The sequence below is a fragment of the Chinchilla lanigera genome, unplaced genomic scaffold, assembly GCF_000276665.1.
Source record: "Chinchilla lanigera isolate Chin_1 unplaced genomic scaffold, ChiLan1.0 scaffold00034, whole genome shotgun sequence".
Lineage (NCBI taxonomy): Eukaryota > Metazoa > Chordata > Mammalia > Rodentia > Chinchillidae > Chinchilla > Chinchilla lanigera.
In genome coordinates this window covers 6477531-6499208 of record NW_004955435.1, presented here as the reverse complement: position 1 = coordinate 6499208, position 21678 = coordinate 6477531, and the positions used below count along the sequence as shown (strand labels likewise).

General features: G+C 37.6%; 1 protein-coding gene across 2 annotated transcripts in view; it reads left to right on the top strand.

Annotated features, from left to right (window-relative positions):
• Positions 1-21678, top strand: part of Olfm3 (olfactomedin 3) — a 191413-nt gene that overhangs the window by 156487 nt on the left and 13248 nt on the right. For both annotated transcript variants that reach the window (XM_005388810.1, XM_005388809.2), the window contains exons 2-4: positions 370-516; positions 6442-6597; positions 11668-11887. In XM_005388810.1, coding sequence (XP_005388867.1) covers positions 370-516; positions 6442-6597; positions 11668-11887 — 523 coding nt within the window. The remainder of the gene's footprint in view (positions 1-369; positions 517-6441; positions 6598-11667; positions 11888-21678) is intronic.

Sequence of the window (21678 nt, the reverse complement as noted above, 5' to 3'; positions counted from 1 at the left end):
GTCGAGACAAGCTACCAACTCTAATGTAGAAAGATTAATTGCAGGTGATTGGGTGATAAATAGATAACTCTAAAGTTTCATCTGAGTGTCAGAATGTGATAAAACATATTAAGAAGCAGTGTGAGATCAGGCCGAGTTTGTAACGTAGAAATGGAAGGAGACAAAAGATCTACTTTTGGACACTGGTAAGGAAGGTAGACCTTAATGAAGTCCACTGCCTTTGGGAATTGTTTAATCTTCAAACTCTACAGAATGAAAACACAACTTCTAATTCTCCAAAAGATGCTTTGCTTGAGCGCCTACAAATCCACATTCTCTTTTCTATATAACAAAAGTCTGTGTTTCTGTGTTTGCTGTTGGTTTCCTCAGACTCAGATTAGTCCCAAAGAGGGGTGGCAAGTGTACAGCTCTGCACAGGACCCTGACGGGCGGTGCATCTGCACAGTGGTTGCTCCGGAACAAAACCTGTGCTCCAGGGATGCCAAGAGCAGGCAACTTCGTCAGCTGCTGGAAAAGGTAAGGAGTCTGGGTCCCTTCCGCATATTTTTATTGAAATCTACCTTCTCTGAAATGGAAATATGGTAAAGGTAAGGGTGAAGAGGGTTCTTCTGATTTTTGTTCCACCTTTCAAATAACATCTTTCTATTGCTCATCAGCAGTATGTCAAGCCTCTTACTATTTTGTCTTATTTCTACAACATTTTAGTTTTCTCAATTTATTCTTCTTGAGATGGGCTCTCTACTATATTATTGTAATATCCAGTTAGTCTCTCTTTACCAAGTATAAAGCAAATACTCATATTTCTATGCCAAAAGTCAGCCTCACTCTCAAGATCACAGTAGGCTGATTGAGGTAATACATGCAGAGCCCATTAACCGTCTCGCAAGAAGTTGAAAGAACGGCATGCAACATGCATGCTATCTGGGTACTTCATTCTCCAAGTCATAACTTTGAACGATAAGCTCTTCAATTTCACTCAATACCATTCTCTCTATAACTTGCTTTAGTCCGATCCATAACTATCAAATGGAGAATGCCCTTGATCTGTTCTCTTTTACAGATAAAAGTCAGTTCGTGAAAGGCTATCTATGTTTTGTTGGGAGGGAAAAGCCCAGTAAATGGTTTTTTCAGTCATCCCCACTCAGAGTTCAACAGTTCTAGGTTCTGAACATGGTAGGACACCTAGCATGGTCAGAATGAAGCAAGAGGACAACATGCTTGAATTTTAAACATCTTATTATCAGAGATGGTATGATAAATTAAGTAGTAGGTGTTTTAAAAAGACAACATGCTCACCCATGTGGTCTTTGTAACCTCATTTCTATGATCAACCACACATTTATGGAATTTTTAACACAAAATGAAAAGAAGCCAGTAAAATTAAAGGATCAAAATTGTTACTGTAGACAAACAAGTTTCACTATTTCAAGCCATGTAACTTTCTTCCACCTGCCTTGTAGTGAAAATAAGTTTTCTCTGTGTACAGAACTCGGAAACCTATTGACATTCTAAGAGTTTAAGAGGAATCTTTTCTATGTTTTATACAAAGCTGAATCTAATCCTCCTTCCCTTTTCTTTGGTGCTAACATTACCTATTGGCTGCCCTCTTAAACTTCCTTCACGGGGAGACTCCATTCTCTGTGATTCCTCAACAGCTGTTCCTGTACAATAATAACATATATCTTCTACTTTGAAACTAATAACTCTAACTAATGTATCTCCTAATTGTGAGAAATAATGACCAATAAATCTTGATCATTTTAGGTATAGTTTTCCAATTTTAATTCTTTTTTAATAAAAAATTTCAATTATATAATTTTATTTTGTTTTGTTACCAGAGGAATTAAGTTAGAAAAAGACTTAAATTCAATTTTGTTTTACTGTTAAATTGTATTTTGTCTCAGATTATTGGCATCACGTACTAAATATCTTTTTGCATTTTGTTCATTTGTTTGGTGGTACTGGGAATTAATCTTGGAAGTGCAGAGCTCCATCCTCATCCTATTTTTTCTTTCTTTCTTTTTGTTTTGTTTTGAGACAAGGTCTTGCTAATTTGGGCACACTGGCTTTAAACTCGCTATCCTCCTGCCTCAACCTCCTGAGTAGCTGGGATTAGAGGGATGCATTAGTCTGACCCAGATATGTGACCCAGAAATATCTTTCTTTTCTGTATCAACTCTGCTGAGAAACATTTCTGTAGCTTTTCTTCTATGTCATTATTTTTCAGGCTAGCATTACATACAGAATAACATTGCACAAAGATTCAAATGTTCCTTCAAAATTCAGTTGAAAAATTCTAACAAAGTATGAACATTAGAAAGTAAATAATTCCCTCTACAGCTCCCAAGTGATGTGTATGTCAGAAATGTTAAAATTAATGAAGGATGAATAGGCAAGAAAATAAGAACATGAATTTAGGTGAAAACTCTCATGAAAATGAATATAATCACACAATCCAATAAGTAATGTGTCTGAATCTTTTAAAGAAATTCTACAAGAATCATAACTCTAAAACTGTGTCAATACCAATGATAAACCTTAAATAAAATTCATTAACAAATTCAAAGTCACCATGAATTAGATTTATGAATTTTCTACAAGGTAGTTTTAACCAAACAGAGAAGTGGGAAGCTTACAGGGGCCCTAAGGAGGTGCATGGCATTAGTTTGATGCACTGATCCTAACTACACATTTGAAATGAGCATTATTTTACAGACTGACCTAGTTCCTTGGTGATATGGCATGACCTTTAAGCAGACCATTCACCATTAACTGAAAAGACTGATTTAGTCAACAAAGGTAAATATTGTTTAAAAATATTGATAATAGTTTCCATTAGTATGTTGAATAATTTTCTTTTATTATATCTTGCTTCACTCCACTTAATTCTTATCTAGGACATAGTTACCTTTCTAAGCTTACATAAAAGCAAACTGGTACTTTTGGGGATTAAAAACTTTACAATTTCACTAAAGTAGTAACCAATGGTGCTATATCAGATCAGTCTTACATTTTTCAAGGCCAGTCAAAATTTATTTAAGTAATGCCCTATCGTTTTTGCCAAGACTGTGGATTACTGAATATCAGAAAAATGCAATTGATTTCTAATACTGAAACTAAAATTGTTCAGCTGAAAAAATCTGTTAGCTTTGTTATTTTTCTATGATGTTGAAGATGTTTCGCATTGTCCAGGTCCATATTTCCCAAAGTGTGATTTTTGGAGTTGGATACTGGCAACATCCTCACCAAGTTTAAAATACCCTCTATGTAATAATTCCCTTCAAACATTTTTAAAACGCAGTTCAGCACTAAAAGTTTTATGAACTGCCAAATTCAAGAACCCTTTGGCACTTTGGATAAACCCAAAGCTATCCAAGCATGTTGAGTCATAGGATGTTTTATTTGTTTGTTCAAGTGACAGTCACAGTAGTGAATGAGAGTAAAGATATAAATTCTTTTCTGGTGAAACTGAGAAAGACCTCAGACATTTTAATTACACAAAAAAACAATGTAACGAGTTTACAAGAATCACCCGTGAAAGGACAATGAGTTTGCCAAAATCTTTGTGGGAAGCGTTGAACCACAGGGACCTGTGGAGAAAGGTGAATGACAGCTCAACTTTAGGGACAGATGAAAAGGAGAAATATAGCAGACAAGCTTCCTTCCTGCAAGTAGAGGATCAAAGCTCCAGTCCCCTATGTCCTTCCGAAAATTGATCTTCAGGGGTCTCAATAAAACAAGAAGACACTAATCCTAAGTATAGCCAACAGGAAAGTCTAAAGGCAACCCAGAGCGAAATTCTGTCCAATTAGACAGCTCTGTCTTGACCCATCATCCTAAATGCATCCATAATTATACATGCTATGCTATATGAAGACCACAGATAATCTCAGCAAAATTCTGTCAGTAAATTTTCTACAATGCAAATTAAGTTGAAAATGGACTAACAGGTGAGCCTAAATGTTCCTCATAGGCAAACTGAAGGAAGCTATTGTAACTCTATTCAGAATACCTTCCCTTGGTCATCATATTCAAATTGCATAGATCTGCGCAGTACACAGAATTCTTAGGAGGAAATCAGCTATGTTAATGATGGGTACCTTCACAAGCAAATGCTATATTTAAGTGGCAGTCAGTTTCTTTGATGCAAATGGCTTTCTTTTATTAATGTTTAACCATTAATAGAGGTAGAAAATGACTTTGAATCTATCACACTTGTTCACATTGAAGTTGCTACAATCTTAGTGTTGTCTCCGTAATTTCTGCTGCACTAAAGATTTTATAAGAGAAGTATTTTGAGTGTAAAAATAATAAATTGAATATTTGTTAGTCAGGTTCTGCCATAGTCCAACCAGTGACAGGAAGTGAAACTTTTCTTAAAACATTATGATCCCAATTACTCACTATAACTATTGGAGCACAGGAAAATTTTACTCAATAAATATTTATTGAGCATTTATTCTATGTTTGGTCCTGTGTAATGTCTTGGAAGTAAACAGATGAATAAGAGTCAGCTTCTAATCTCCTGGGCATCACAGGATGAAAGTCTCTTTCCTGGCTGTGCCACAAGTACACATTACACCATTAGTTTTAATATGAACCAGACCGTGATACGCCCTAAACAGAAAGTAGTCACAAGAGGCTGGACCACAGACTGGGACAGCAGATGAAAAAGGTAAAAGAAATCTGACTTGTCTGACAAGAGGAGTGAGAAACTGAGGCTCTCCATGGCTGCAAAATTCAATCACTTTTGTAAATATGATTTTTGAATTATGGGTCATCTTGGGCTCTTTATAGTTGGCTGTTTTACTAAGCTGTGTGACATTATTTTATTTTATTTTATTGTCTTTTTGAGACAGGATCTTGATATGCAGTTCAGGCTGGCCTTGCGCTCACTTTGTAGCCCAGGCTGGTCCGGAACTCGCAAGGGTCCTCCTGCCTCAGCCTCCAGAGAATTGGGATTACAGGCGTGCACCACCACACCTGCTAAACTGTGTGACTTTACCTGAGGACAAAAATCTGTCTTTGAAAAGATCATCCATTTGTAATTCACATTTTTTCAGACTTTTTACTGATTGCATAAATAATGCATAATCACTAAAAAAACCACATGGAACAACTTGCAAATGTATGAAGCAAAGTGAAACCTAAAATTTCACCACCAGTTTTGAAGCCATACTTTTACACATTAATACTTTTATGTTATATATAATAACATATATGATTCTGTGGAAATGGGTTAAGATATATACTATGTACATCTACATATACCCTGAAATCTTCCTCTACAGTATTTTGTTTCCTTTTTTCAAAAATTAACTTTAACAACCTCACATACACTCTTTTGATCCTTTCATATGTGTCTTCATTATTTTGTTCCTTATATATTCTACTTTTTCATAGTTATGCGTATATTGGATTTAGGAAAATGAAAAAATTAAGTTATGTAAGGATTTTTACATTTTCTTTTCTCATGGATGAACAGTCCTCAAGCTGCAAAAGACTAAGAATCACTTGGAGATTTTGATGAAAATCAGCTTCTAATTCAGTGGCTCTGGGGAGGGTCTCAAGATTCTGTATTTCTGACAAGCTCCTCCATGATGCTAAGGTTGTCTCTCTGAAGACAATACAATGAGTACTGAGCATACACAGATTGATCTTATTTTTTATGACACAGTTTATTCATATTCTATTCTTCAGTTCCTGTAACTTCACTATTAGAGGCTTTCCCTTTGCTTTCAAGTTTTTCCTGACACAGAAATTGGGGCAGCTTTTCTTGCATTTCTGCATGCTTTCTAGGTCACCCATTTCCCACTTTTAAATAGCCCAGGGCTCAGTGAACCTGGGATGTTACCATCTGGTGAACATATGTTTACTGTTGTCTACCAAGCATTTGCAGTTGCCATTTTCTGGGTGCCTTAGCCAGTGTCCCAGTACTGCCATCATGTGTGCTGGTCACCCTGGGAGTGGCTTAGACCAATCGTGAAGTATGTTCACCGGCATGACTGCATTCTAGATGTGTGGAGACCATGCTGCACTTCAGAATTGCTAAGCATCCTTGGTCTTTAAGAAGTAGAATTAGTACTTACAGAAATAACTTTTTTGACACTTTTAGTTTGGGAGGTTATAAGTTTACAGAACGCTGCAAGGAAAATAGTAGTTTTAAAATTTATTTTAATGTACTAAATTCTTATTTATTCAATCATTTCTAATGCTGAAATGTCTGTCTTTAAATGTCCTACTGAGGTATCATCTTGTCTCACTGCATTATTTGAGAGTTTATAATGGGAAAACGTCCTTCTGGAAACTCGATGTGTGCAAATGCAGTTATGCATGCAGCACTTCGAGCTCTTTATGCTGACGTCATCCTGGGTGCTGGAGGAGCGACTGGGTGTGCCTGCAAGCAGATAACCGTGTATAACAAACGCTTCCATTTAACAGGTTCAGAACATGTCCCAGTCTATCGAAGTCCTAAACTTGAGAACTCAGAGAGATTTCCAGTATGTGTTAAAGATGGAAACGCAAATGAAAGGGCTGAAGGCCAAGTTTCGGCAGATTGAAGATGACCGGAAGACGCTAATGACCAAGCATTTCCAAGTAAGTCTGACTGCTGCAACCTTGCCAGTCCAGATGGGTAGAGTGTGACAGACAGAATGGCACTTAGCTAGAAATAGCTCTGCGCTCTCCCGCATGTGCAAGGTGGAAGACTGGCTGGGGGTGTGTGTCAATCATCTCTCTGTGGATATTGACCATTAGCCGCTGGGAACATATGAAAGCTGCTATAAAAAGAGCCTCAGCCCCACAGAGCTAGATGAAATTGTTGGGTAAATTTACAGGCACTTCAATGTCTAAGACAAGGGGAACTCCCAAGGAAAGTTAATAATTAGGTCAATAAAGTTTTGTGATAATTGCATGCCTTGCAAACATGAGAACTGTAGAAACTATAAATTGTTAGAAGAGGCAATAGCATTAAGAAGAGCAATGTTAAAAGAGGATTGTTTCAGAATTTTATACAAATATAGCCTTTTTATTAGACGTTAGTGGTATATTGGCAAATACCTAGAAACACTGAAAAGGGAGAAATCATGTTCAAAGCATGCTGTATGGATTTTTATCAACCATGTGTAACTAAATCATTCATTTAAAAAATACGTGTCTAACGGTGCCGTTTGAACCTCTATTAAAAAATGAACAATCTGGCTTAGAAGAGCACAGCACACAGTCTATAAAACAACTTGTGGTTGCTCACATATGGCCCATTTCTCCTGCCATTTAGGGAGCAAAGTTCATTGCCGATGTTGGGGAAGTAGACCTAATTTATGCACATGGTCAAGAAAAAAGTACCTTTTGGGCAGGCTGGAGATGGGTGTGATGCCAGTCAGAGGTGTGCAGCAGGGTCCCTGCGTGGCACATTTGTATGTGTTAGAAATTATCTTGGTCTCAAATTTCTTCCTGTGTTCTCGGAAACCTCAATAGATTGGTGTAGACGACAGGCTTGTACAAGAACAGGTTTGAAAGTTTTACTAAGTCATAGCTGAAGGAGGACAGAGCAAGAAAATGGACAAAAGAGGAGGCGGAGGTGGTGAATTGTCAGTTGTAAAAAGTGTGAGCAAAGCCAGCAGGTTAGGAAACGAAGACAATTTAGAGCAAGACCTAGGAAATATAGTAAATGTATAGATGCTAAGGCGGCAGTGTGACCCGGATGAACAGAGAACTTATAAGAAGTGGGAAATGAAGACTATGAGACTGAGGCACACAAAATTTATTTTAATCAGAATTGTTGAGCACACGCACTGCCCGAGGGGCTGCTGGGAAGTGGTGGCCACGTAGCACGGAATCTCTTCTATGAAAGATAACGAGCAGCGAGGTGAAACTGGTGTCAAACGGAGGCACGAACGTTACTGAAGAGCACAAAAGGAAGCTGCTTAATTTTGTTCAGAAAAGGTCTGGAGAAGAATTCTCGGATTTGGTAACACTCAAGAAAGCAATTTTAGACAGGAGCCATCCACTCTCCCCAAAACACTACATTACGAAGGGCATCAAAGAAACCAAAAACATTCAGTATAAATTTTCAACTCTTAGACTCAGTGCAGAAGTGGTAGAACAATGACATGAACCCAAAGCAAAGTTCATCAACAAACTAGGTGCAGGGCCCCATTCCCTAAAAGGAACAAAAGGAGTGCAAGCTGTCTGGGACAGACAGACAAGGGAGTGGAAATTCTGTGGAGCTACGAGATGCCTTAGGGTACTTGGGTTGACAGAATCCCAGAGGCACCGTGAGGCGTGCACACCTCTGGAAACTCTTGGGAGAAAATGGGACAACGAAACAAAGCTGAATTAAATCCAGGGAAAAGATTTTCCTAGTGTGTAAATTACCTAGCAAAAAAATTAATCATCAGGCAACTCCATCTGACCTAGTTACTTGGATTTTCCTACTTCACGCGATCCAAATATGTGCTCAAGTTATATGTCAAAACTGCAGTAACAGTACAGATGTAGCAATAACTTTTTCTGAACAATTGTATATATTCAAGGCACAATTCTGAACACATTAAATCTATAAATTAATTTAATCTCTCCCAACAATTCTTTAAGGTAAGAGCTATTTTTATCTCTACCAGATAAATAAAGTGATGCACATAATACTGAATATTTTACCAGGGCCACATATCTAACATGGATCTGAATGAAGATTCAAGCCCACAAAGTCCAGCTTGAGATTTATGACTATTCATACTAATAGTACATTACCTCTACAAGTGCATATTACCTTTCTGAATTAAAAAATCACAATAATAATTCGATGGGAAGTATACATTGTTTTATATGTTTGTTTACTGAGGCCCCCCATGAATCAGATGGCACTCCAGCTGCTGAAGTACCATATTTTAGAAGAAATGGAACATTCCAAGGAGAAGTTAAACTTTGAAAAATATTTTTACAATATATTTCTCCAATGAACAGTTTTTGCCTTATACAATACACTAAATAGATTTCGCCTTCCACAGTCTTTCCCATGGAAAACCTACATTCCTACTTGAGACTATCATTTCTATATGGAAAGAGAGTTGTTTGGTTAGGTACTCTAGCTCTTTCTGCAAGAGCAAGAGAGCAGAAGGTGAGATTTGAGAAGACAGAGAAAAACACAGATCTTTGGTGTTATAATTTAAATTTGTATGTAGGTGATATGAATTTTCATTGGACATTGCACTGTTTTGTGGTGTGTTTTCAGTTTCCAAATAAACTACCAAAAATTTAATAATGAATTTTTGAAAAGATAAGGAAAAGAAATATGTGTATATATATGTATATATATACATATATATATGGTTTTTTAGGTTTTTTCCAGTACCAGGAATCGAACTCACAACCTCTCACTTGCCAGGCAGGCACTGTGCCACTGAGCTAAATCCCCAGCCCCTGTATATTCTAATTCAGGAGGAGAAAAACCACTATCAAAATTTTGACATTGAAGTCTTCTCTTTGAAATATGCCCATAGAAAAATATAAAATCTTCCATGTAATAGTTTTTATAATGAAGCAGCAGATGTGCTAGATATAGTGGTGCATGCCTGTAATCCTAGTGCTTCAGGAGGCTAAGGCAAGAGGATCACAAATTCTAGCTTCACCTAGAAAATTTAGCAACTTAGTGACTTAGCAAGATCTTTCCTCAAAGTAAACAATGAAAAACAAGAATGGCCTGAAGAACTATAGTAGTGTGAAAAACCTGGGTTGAGTCTCCTGTAATACACAGTCATTTTGTCATTGTAAGACATAATACTTACAATTTAAAAATAAAGGTGATTTAGCTTGGTTTCTTTGTTTGGTTGATGGGTGGGTTGGTTGGTTTGGGCTCACAGTTCGGAAGTCTCAGTCCGTATCCCCAGGTTTAAACACAGAAATGGGATGGCAGAGGGCCTGGGGGAGGAAAGTGGCTCATGGAGGGCAGCCAGGAAGCAGAGACAGAAGACAGGAGCCACGCAGGGAGACACGGCCTTCCAGTCACACCACCAGTGACTCATCCTACCAGGCCCCACCTCTAAGTGGAGCTCAGCAGCAGTGCTCATAATTAAATCACCTTCACATCTGAGCACATGAGCTCCTGAAGGGACACTCTTGTTCTAAACCATAACAAGAAATAATATATACTTTATGAACATATGCAATACATGCAGGAAATGATACAAACAATCTTGCTAAAACCCTAAGGAAATAATTGTGTCCCCCTTTACGGATGCCAAAGATGCTCAAAATAATAAATCTATTTCAAAAGGAGTCCCTAACATGAGCAAGGTTCTAGAACTCTCCCTTAACCTGTGAGCTTTATGAAAGCTGCTCATTACAGAGACTTCTGTTGTCCCATTCAGCAAGCACACGCACACAGATGCTAAGACTCCTGAATTTGCAGAACAAGTAGAAACTTCTCCACAAGAAGCACAAGCCTCTAAATCAGCACTGGGAGCTCCTGCCATTTTAGTGCATTTATGGTGATAACATCTTCCAAATGTAATTTAAAAGTGAATTTTCACTTCCTTAAATTAGTGTTCAGAATGGTTCCTGCAAGACCTATGGGTCGTGCTCGTTGGATCATCAGAATGGTAGCTCCTCTCACAAATGGCATCATCTGCATTCAACTCACAGTCAAACTGTGAGTCAAACTCAAGAGATATTTCTGTTGACCATTACCACCAAGCTAAAGTAAAGAAATAAAGATGACAACCATGAAAGTGCAGATGAAATTGTAATGTGGATCAGCCCTGTGACAGGAGTGAGGGACCTGCCTTGGCTCCATAAACATATACCTACGCTTGTGACAACAATCAGCATTTAAGATTCAGACAACTCTGTCAACTGTCTCTGCTGTAATCAAAGCCTCGCACCTTGGACCTTTAAAGAGTTAATTCATTGCATGGATATGCTGTTGTTTCTTAGATAATGACCTCTAAATTATCTAAGGACAAGTGGAGTCAGAGAATAGGTAATAATTCAAAGTGGTAAACAGCACTATGTATTTTTTGAGCTTTGCACGATTTATTGTATTTGCTAAACTTACTTTCCTAATGAAGTTGCGCTAAGATAGATAGTAAAAAGAGCTACAGTGGGCAGATAACAGTGGAAGGACAGAAGAGTCAATGGCCACAATTAAAAAGTCTAAGTTGCAATGGAAAAAAGCTGATGCAAAATGCAAAATTTCCTATTGGTACCCCTATAAAAAGGATATTCAGTAGTTTGATAACTAACAGCCATAGGGTATGTGACATATCTAATAAGGTTGTTTAAACTTAATGCATAATTACAAGCTAGGTCCTGTTTATTTTTCCTAACTAGATGATGCATTGTTCACATTATAAGATGCTACAAGAGTATGAGATAATACAAAAATCCATAGCTGCTACCATAGGGAAGTTTTCTAATTATGATAAGGATCGATTTGTTTTATAGAGAAGCCTGTATCCATTGAAAGGGAGGAGATTCTAGAGAAAGGTGAGATGACTGTATTTATCACTAATGATCCTGTGTATTTATATTTTCATAAAAAATCTAAAATCAAGCAAAAATCAATATGGGACTTTGAATCTGTTTTAATGATCCTTTTTTAATCTATCATTGTGAAAAGAATGTAAAAGTTTCAAGCAGGGTCCTGGAACAGTGCATTCCTTTTCACAGGAGTTGAAGGAAAAGATGGATGAGCTCCTGCCTTTGATTCCTGTGCTGGAGCAGTACAAAACAGATGCCAAGCTGATCACGCAGTTCAAGGAGGAGATACGCAACCTGTCTGCCGTTCTCACTGGGATTCAGGAGGAGATTGGCACCTATGACTACGAGGAGCTACATCAAAGGGTGCTCAGCCTGGAAACCAGACTCCGGGACTGCATGAAGAAGCTAAGTGAGTTAGATCCTCGTTTGTCTAAGTTGTGTTTTTGAAGCGTTTCAAGGAAAACTGTATCCTTATGCCGTACAAGTCATCACGAAGCACCTAAGTATGCCTGCTTCTGGTGTAAAGTGTCACTTAATGACTTAAGCATGCCTGGATACTCAGGGGTACCTGATAAGAGTTTCCTGAATTTTAGAGAACTGTGCTTCCATTTGATGCTTGAAATAAGCAGTCTCGCAAATACAACCAGCTCGATTAGCTATACTAGTGGTTATAAGTTTGATCCATTTATTTTTTAATGTGCGATATTTAGTTATTCCATAGTTGAGTGGGTATTTTTGAAAAGTTTGAGGCTAAGGAAAAGCCAGTTTCCCTAGAGTAAACATAGCACTGCAATCATTAAAGAAAAAGCTAAGTAATTTCTCCACTATCCACAATTTCCACACTGCTTATATCTACTCAAAAAAGAAAAGAGAAGCAACAGTTCAATAGCCATCACTCTGCAAGTGTCAAGCCTAAGCCGTGGCTTATGGCCTGTCGTTCTTCCCTCCAAAAACAGGCAGTTCAGTCTTGTCAGGATTGGCAACCGTCCCCTTGCAGCCATGAGCTACTTATTAAGCTGAAGTCATTTCAGGACTAGCTTGCAACTCGAGTGCAAAATTAACAAATATCCATGGATTGAGCAAGGAGAGGTTGGAAGTCCAGTTAAGGAACAGTGTTGTAGTTGCTGACTTGATGTGACATGACAAGGAGGTCAAATGAGTAACCAGTGTTCCTTCAAGGTAAGGAGAAACTTAGCAAGAATAGAAGAAGTGAAAAGCATTTGAAAAGATTATTTTCTGGCCCAGAAGACTTGCAACCTGACTTGAGCTGTTTAAAATAAATTTTGCATGGCTTAAAAGAATATTTTAGGGCCGGGGATATAGCTCAGTGGCCAAGCACATGCCTGCCAAGTGCAAGATCGTGAGTTCAATTCCCGGTATCAAAGAGGAAAAAAAAGAAACAATTAAAGAGTATTTTAAAGATGATGTTAGGATGTTATTTGAATGATGAAAAAAGAGCCAAAATACAAAATACTGAGTAGTTATCATAGTCTCAAAAAATGTGGGGAATCACCACATCAGAGGTCCCACAATTATCACGCCAGGATTGCAAGAGAATCTAGCCATGCCAATCAAAAGGAAATGAGGTAACACCCAGGGCTAAGTGCAGGCATAAGAATCCTCAGCTGTTAATTCTTCACTAGCCACTGTCCACATTTTTTTTTCTATAACTGGTCAGCAATCAGTTATGTAGATTCCATGGTTCTAGCTTTCGCTCCTACTCAACCCACTGTCCACATTACTGACAAAAAGATTTTCTGACATAGAAATCTGGAATAATTTTGCCCTACCAAGTATCTCCTGTAGACTCTTGCATCCCGGTGGACATTCCATGGCTTATGGGCCTCTGAGTCCTTCCTCTGTTCTTAGCTGTTGCTTCTTCCCTTCTTGCATGCTGGGTCTCAAACAGTGCCTTCTGCTGCATTAACATGGGGCTGTTAGGTGCCCCCATACATTCCTGGTCCTGACGCACTTTCCGTAGGGAGCATAGCAACACACTTTCCTCTGCCATGTGTGACAAACTCCTGTGCATTCTGCAGGTTTCTATTTAAATGCTCTGTCTTTGAGGAAGCCTTCATGTTCCCCTGTATTTCCCTGTTAGGCATTCCCAAACACTGATATTTCAGCAAAGACTATATTTTTTAGTATCTTAATCACTGCATATGTAATTGAATGTACTTGTTAGACTTTTCTTCCATGGGGACAAAAACAAAGTTTATCATATTCACTCAACATATTGTGTCTACAAATGCCCAGCCAAAAAACAAAAACAAAAACAAAAACAAAATTCTTAGAAAATGTCTTATAAACAAATTAATTCTTTATGAAGTCACAGTAAGTATTTCTAAACTTTTCAACCAGATATTAGCTATTTCAAATGATGAATTATTTAATTTACTTGCTTTTTAAAAAGCTCTTTTACAGCCAAGTCTAAATGGCATGGGGTGATTATAACTAAGCAATGGAAAACTTATCCGTTAGACATACACTTACACATCTCTTTGATATGCTGTACTGCTCTGATTCAAGTTGTGGAGTTTACACTTAACGTACACATTTGCTGACATAAGTCCACTGCTGTAATTTACTTCTTTTTAATAGAGAAATATCTTTAGCATAACATCCAGTAGTTACCTACTATCCCAGATGGGCTCTCCATCATATAAGATGAGAAATTTTCAATGAAGAATTAACTAATATCTTCAATAGCACATTACTTTCAGAATTACAAAGAAAAATCTCAATACACATTTTACTTTTAATCTTTTTTGTACATGGTTGTAGTGATACCCTTCCCATTTGGGAAAGTTCTGTCTCTCTACTTCCAATCACCTTTGCTTGGGCTCTTTATTTATATTTTGAGTTTCTCACATAAAAGAAACCATGGAATATTTAAGCTCATGTGTTCTATTTATTCCACTTAACATTATGGTCTCAAGGTTCATCCATTTTTCCACAAATTACTCAAGTTTATCTTTCTTTAGGGCAGACTAGTAGTCTGTTATATACAACCTAAGTACATATTTTTTGAGGACTCAATTGTCAGACTTTGACTTGCTTGGAAAAGACCCATTTGCTATAGATGAACTATCTTAGACCCTGAGAGCAAATTCACCCTTTTTTTCCTAGTATTTTACAGTAGACCCAGCACACAAACATTGTATGCTGAGACCAGCCGACTGCTAAGTACCAATGGGTTCTTCTAACACAAGACTGGCAGTAAGATGGCGCTAGCTACAGCCTCTTGCACTTACAGTGCATCAGTTATGTTTTTGAACAATTAATTTAGAAAACTTGGAATTTGCTCAGTTTTAGAAATAAGCTTCACTTCTTTTTTATATTCTGTCTGAATTTAATGAGTGAAAAAATAATCTCTATTGCAGTTGAATAATTCTACACATCCCTCAGCTCTTTCATTACTCATGGTTTGTTTTTTGTAATACATGTATAATTCCCTGCGCTCAACTTCCTCCAATATTGATAACTATATTTCAAACAAAGAAGGTTATTTTCAGTGAAGAAAATACATTTTTTTCCATTCTCACTCAACAATGGATCCAAGATTATTCATCATACATTATTTTATTCATTTTCTCCATGGATGACAAGATTTTAATGAATGTGACAGTCCTGTAAACTACATTAATTAATTAATATCTACTTTTGTGGTCTGGGGATCAATCCCAGGGCCTCACTTGTGAAAGTTTTAGCTAATCTAAAATATAAATTCTAGCGATGTTCATAATACAAATATCAAACTACAAAAAGTCAGTATTCACCTTTCTTATTTAATGAAATGGTTATTTGAGTTGTGATACCCTTATAAAATATTTAAAATAGAGCAGTTTCTCTGAATCTACTGGGAATTGGTTACAGGAGTCTCAAAAAAATCGAAACCTCTAAATGCTGAAGCCTCTTGCATGAAATGGCATAGTATTTGCTTGTAACCTATGCTCACCCTGCTATAAATTTTAAATCATCTCTAGATAACTTATAAATCATAATACAATGTAAATGCTATGTAAATGGTTCTTATCCAGTGTTATTTAGGGAACAATGACAAGAAATATACACAGTGCGTTTGCAGATACAATATTTTTCAAATATTTTTGATGCATGGTTGGTTGAATCTGAGAAGGCAGAGCCTGTGGACGGAAGACACCGATGGTAGAGCTCACATTTCTTAAAGTCTTTCCGGTTATCAGCAGCCCTCAGCCTCCCACCCCCACAGAAGAAAGGGCAGTGTCACAAATAATGAATCTAATTTTTTACATTGTTTGTCTCAGAATTAAGCAGCGTTGTCCATTTCATCATGTTTATGTCAATTAGCCACTTGCAGAGCATTCGTGAGCAGAGAGGATCATTTATCAACCGGAACACAATCCTTAATTAGGACACAGAAAACAGTTCTGGAGCTCCATGGTTCACGAAACAATACGTGGGTGAATCTTGATATTTTCCATTAAAAATAATCACTCCGATGAATAAAGGATGCCTAATTATGCACACACACATAAACATATGTGCGTATGTCTTTGTCAGGGTCTGCTTACAGATATAGCAACATAAACATATATATGTATATACAGAGAGGGAGAGAGAATTGCAGAGAAAAACAAGCATAATTGTGACACGGCGCTAAATTAGAGTTTAATTAAAACTAGACTTAATATTTACATTTCCTGGCAATCGGTGCCGCTGAATCTATGAATCTCTGGTGATGCTTTTCAGCCCATATCCGTCTTTGCCTTGTAAGTGCCCAGATGTCAAATATCAGGCACCCAGGTGACGAAACATGTCAATCAACATCAGCCCATTAGCAGAGAGGGTAAGAAAAAGACATCCAGAGGTTCAAAGTTCCAGATGGCGTCAAACCCTGTCCCTGTGCTGCTGAGCCCAGGGTGGAGCCCTGGATCATTACGGTACTGACGGCAGCGTACCAGGAGCAAGCAGGCGCCTTCACAGCAGCGCCTTCACGCTTCCCGGCAGCCTTTCAACCCACACAGCCAGTTGACAAAGGGTAGACATGGACTGGGCAGAGGATAAAATTGCAGTCACCATGAATGCACTTCTTTACACTTTTCTTAAAGGATTTGCTTTTAAGTAAAACGTCACAAGGTCCATCCCATGAATTTTCAGACTGAAAAAAAAAAAAAACTACCTTCATTCCCTTGAAGGTCTAAGTTACTCCTAAATAGTAAATTCAGCCCTGAGAAAATTACAAGTCATTGAGAACACGAAGGAAACAATTTCTTTTTACCCGAATATTAAAGTTTTGATGAAAGTAGGAATTAGAAAAAGGCTTCAACAGCAATGTACCCTAGTGGCCCAAATGAAGAAGAGTGCTCTTTCCTAAATGCTTAATTTTCTCCTATGAGAGACTCAATAGAAGAAAGTCCCCTGTGCTTAATTAAATTATATCACATTCTTAGAATTGCAGAATATAATGGTATGCATGTGAGAATTTGACCGGAAGAGCATGGGTAAGTCTCTCACACACCCGCCAAGCTCATCAGCAGACATTCGGGTGGATTATAACCAGGCGTCCTACTGCTCCAGTCCCCTGCCCCTTCTCCCTCTTGTTACTTCTCCTTTAGGGCAATGATTTGGTGCCATCTAGTGAAACAATGGATCATCTTCCTATTCACACTATGGCTTGAGTCTCCATATCTAACAGAAGTATCTGCAGCATCAGAAACAAGGTCACAGTGATGAGATTCAGGTTACAGTCTTTATCATGCTATGCCAGATTAGTTCTTTTTTAAAGGAAAATAAACTTTCTCTATACTTATAGTCCTGTTGGCACAGTTAATATCTTTGTATTCCTAATGTGTGCTAGCACTTTGCTAGGTATGTGTAGATCAAGGGTGAACAGGAAGGATCCCTCACTGCGGTAGAGAAGCACACATCATAGCAGAGGAGGAAAGCACATAACCACAACACTGCATACTACTGCTTGACAGGTACCCTGGCAAAACAGTGTATATGTGTTTGTTCTAAGTTATGCAAGAACCACAAGAGCACTGGGTTAAGCATGTATATTGGCATTGTAAATAAAAGAAATGTGAAGAAAATTTAAATCCACCTTCAAAAATATGTATTGGAGAAGTAACATTAAACCCAAATTCTTCTGAATTCAGAGATAGATTTCTTCCCCCATAAGACATCATTTATGAGACACAGTCAATAAAAATTCCTTAGATGCTTCCCTAAGCTTCATTTGGTGAATAGAACCACCACATACCCAATCTAAGAAGAAGTCAGAGTCATTCCTCATCCTCCCCTGAATGCCGTGGTCACTGCGCAACCAATACCTTTTCATCCCCCTCTCTCAATGTCCCAAAATACTTCTTTCCTGCCTCTCCTCTTCCACTACCTTAATTCAGAGCATCATTCATGCTTCAGACGGATTCTCTCAAGTTTTCAGCATGCATTCATTCATCTTATCCTTTGCCCATTGATTCCTTTCCATTCTTCAGTCACTCATGTTTTTATCTTCCTAGACCTTGACCTTTCCTTCCTTTTTCATGGAACAGTTTTCCTCTCCATTTCACATATCTAAAAATTTTTCATTCTACCTACAAGACACCAGCTCTTCTGAGGAGCTTCCCCTGATTGTTTTTCAACGAGGCTGAGTTTCCCTGGCATGGTTTCCCAAGATCATTTCTCTACTTCCTCAGGAGACTTAACCCATTAATGTATTTTACAGAAAATACTCATTTTTTTGTGTGTAATCATTTTTTTGTGTGCAAAGATTACACCTCTCTATAGATGCACTATCCTGGCATGGACAGGTCATGGACTATGTGTGTCTTATTCTAGTTGAATCCTTAGACACTATCACAATACACCAAAAGTATAGGCAAAATTAACATCTGCCTCATGTTTAAGAGAAAATCTTACTTTTAGAATAAAATGCTTTCAATTGCTTGAAAGGGATCAAAGTCAAATGTAAACTATTACTGTATCTTCTATAAAGCCAAAAACTTTGGGGGCAAAAGATAAAAACCATCACTTTTTACCTTTGCTTTTGCTGCCATCTGCTCTTTCCTCAGTGGCAATGCAGTAATTTATTCCAAAATACCTGATATTTTGCTTTACGTAGCATTTGATGAAAAGGAATCTTAGTAGCAGCAGAAATTCGCGGACCAATCAGACTATGTACCTGAGCTGGAAAGAAATGAGATTTAATTCAGAAATGTAATTGGGAGAGTTGATAAGAACATATGCTCAAGGTAAATTAAGGAGAACTTCAACGAAGACATTGGCATTTATAAAAGACAACCCTATGTACCCCCAAAATCATATTTGCAGCATAGAGGGGCAGTTTCTCCCCTAACCAGGAATATGGCAATTCATTCTTAGGAACTCTGCAGCCCTATTCTGTAGTTTAACCACACTTTTGAGTACTTGGTAAATTTCACATAAATTTATCGGTCATCATTTGTACTTATTAATGTCCTATGCTCTTAGATGTAACTGAATTATAAAACCTTTAAGATTATAATACCAGTATTTTAGTGGCATGAGTAAATTTCCAAATTACTTTGGATTTTATAACATGATTGTCCATTGACTTTCAATCAAATAGGCTTCTCCTTAAAGATATATTCATAATGTAAGCTTTATCCTGGAGAAAGTAGGAGTGGAGGCATATTTTAAAATAACTAGGAGGAAAAAATATGATTTTCTTGAAGATGTGTTTTTTAGATACATTCATATCGCCTATCATCTGCTTTTCAAGCGCCCTCTGGAAATTCATTCTGTTCTCCTCTCTACTCCTGCTCTACCTCAGCAGTATACTTGTGAAGACAGGCTGTGCAGATAAAAGTCTAAATAATGTAAATGGATTTTATAGTGTTCCATACGTATGGTAAGAATAAACTTATTTTAAGTATTTTAGCAGACTTTCAAAATCATATCCTTTCCTACTACTTGAGTTCTCCAATTGCCTTAAGTAGAAAGAAATAACGTTCTGTCTGTAAATGTATCCATACTCCATTTAAATAATTTATATGAGCATAGCCTTAAGATTCAAATCCAGAGGTTGTTAATCTAGGATATTACAATGTGCATTTATATATTAAAGAAATAAACAAAAGAGAGGACAGATGGTTTTTACGCTTTGCTGATCCTAAAAAGTGATCTTTCCACTGTATCCCAAATAATATTGTCTCCTCGCTACTGATTGATAAGCAGAGACTGGAATGAATCATAAAGAATTAATGTATAGAAGCTGTCAGAGAAATAAAATGGTAACTTTTCTCAAAGACCTGTTTGGTATATTTTCTGACTATACGAACTTGCACATGCAATATTTTATAAATGCTAATATTTTCATGCGTCTCACTGCAGACAGAAAAGCATAGGAGGAGAAATCAGTGAAGCAAAACTCCCAGCTTCCTTCATTGCCGTCCAACTTCACAGGAGCATTTGGGGAAATTACCCTTTGTCTGGCTTTCTTTGTCCTCCTGGAAAGTGAGAGTAAAGACAGAAAGATAGATTTATTCAAACCAAACCTAATTTGAGAGAACTGAGAAATAGAAATGACTTATTTTTATTTTATTTTCACAATTTCTATGCACTATTAGAATTTAGGATGCTTCTGTTTACACGAAACTAAGGGCCAAAGAATTATAACTGGAAAACCATCCAGTGTTCTAAATCTCTAAAACTTTAAATTTACTCGTATCATTTGACAAGATGAATTTTAGCTTAGGAAATCAATAAATCTTTGTAAACAAAGCTTCTACTGGCAAGAATATAACATTGAGAGCTCTTTCGGGGTTTAATTTTTCTTGGCAATAGAGGTGTGCTATGACCATCATTATCATATTGATCACTTTTTAAATTTTTCTAACCATAACCACAAATATTTTTATCTTTGTCATCATAAAAATATGTCAATTCACTATCTATTCAATGCGTCCTCAGTTAAAATGATGAAACAGCAGTCTTCAGGACTCCCCGTCTATAGAGGAAGAAACTCTACTCCGGAGAATAAGTGCATTGTCTAATATTACAGGATGATTTAGTGGTGTGGTGTAGAGTACAAACCAGATTTCCTGCCTCCTGTTTTAGTGATCTAGCCGGCATGAAATATGCTACACATGGGGCTGGGGATTTAGCTCAGCGGCAAAAGCGCTTGCCTGGCAAGCTCAAGGTCGTGAGTTCAGTTCCCAGTACCAGAGAAAAACCAAAAAAAAAAAAAAAATATGCTACACATGGAGCACTTTCTGGGAAATTTATGTAAGTACAGACATGCACAGGCAGGGGCAAGCACACACAAATATGAAAGGATAGAGGCGTGATTCTCCATGGTTATCATGTAAGCTACCATTGGTTCTTGGCCTTCATTTATTTGTTTTACCTATCATCAGTTGCTCCCTCTCTACTAAACTATTCATAAAGACAACTTTTTAATAGTAACACTAGCACAGTAGTAAAAATTTCCTGTGAAGTTATGTTTCCCTATGCTTATCACCTTCTCTTTCCATGAATGAAACTTCAGTCACCTTGGGTTATAGCCTCTTCAGCTCAACTCCAATCCCTTTTCCAATTCATGACTCTTTTCATTGGAGTCTTGCGTTCACCAATAGTTACGTGCTGACCAATTCCACAAGTATTTCTTGGATCGTATCTTGCTAAACATTCCATTAGTGCGGTAATACATTGGTTCATGAGTACTTCTGTTCTTGAACAACTCGGTTCCTGAACAGAAGTACTCAGCAGGATTTTGCTTCCATTTATGAACTCCATATTTGGGGACAAACACCACCAGGGCTGTCTTCCCCAGAAGCATGGACCTAAGTTCGTAAACTGAGGTACCACCACAGGTCATTATCATATCTTTGCTAAAACACATTCTTTTTTTGTTGTTGTTGTTTGATTTCTTAATATCACACAGGTTTTTTACCTTGGGCTTCTCTCCTGGTTCCTATAAATCTGATTCACACACACAGACCTCTGTGGTGGCTGTGGTTGTCTTCTCTACGCCCTCTCCTGGCATTGGTCTGGAGCCCTGTCTTTCAGTGTGTCAAAACTCTATCTCAAAAGGGTGTCTGCTTCACAGACGTGTATATAACCCCTGATATGTACGGTTGTCACGGGCAACTTAACCTACTCTGTATTGGATTCCTAATTTTCCTTTTTTAAACCCACTGCTCCCCACACCATTTCATCTGAGTAAGTAGCTCCACC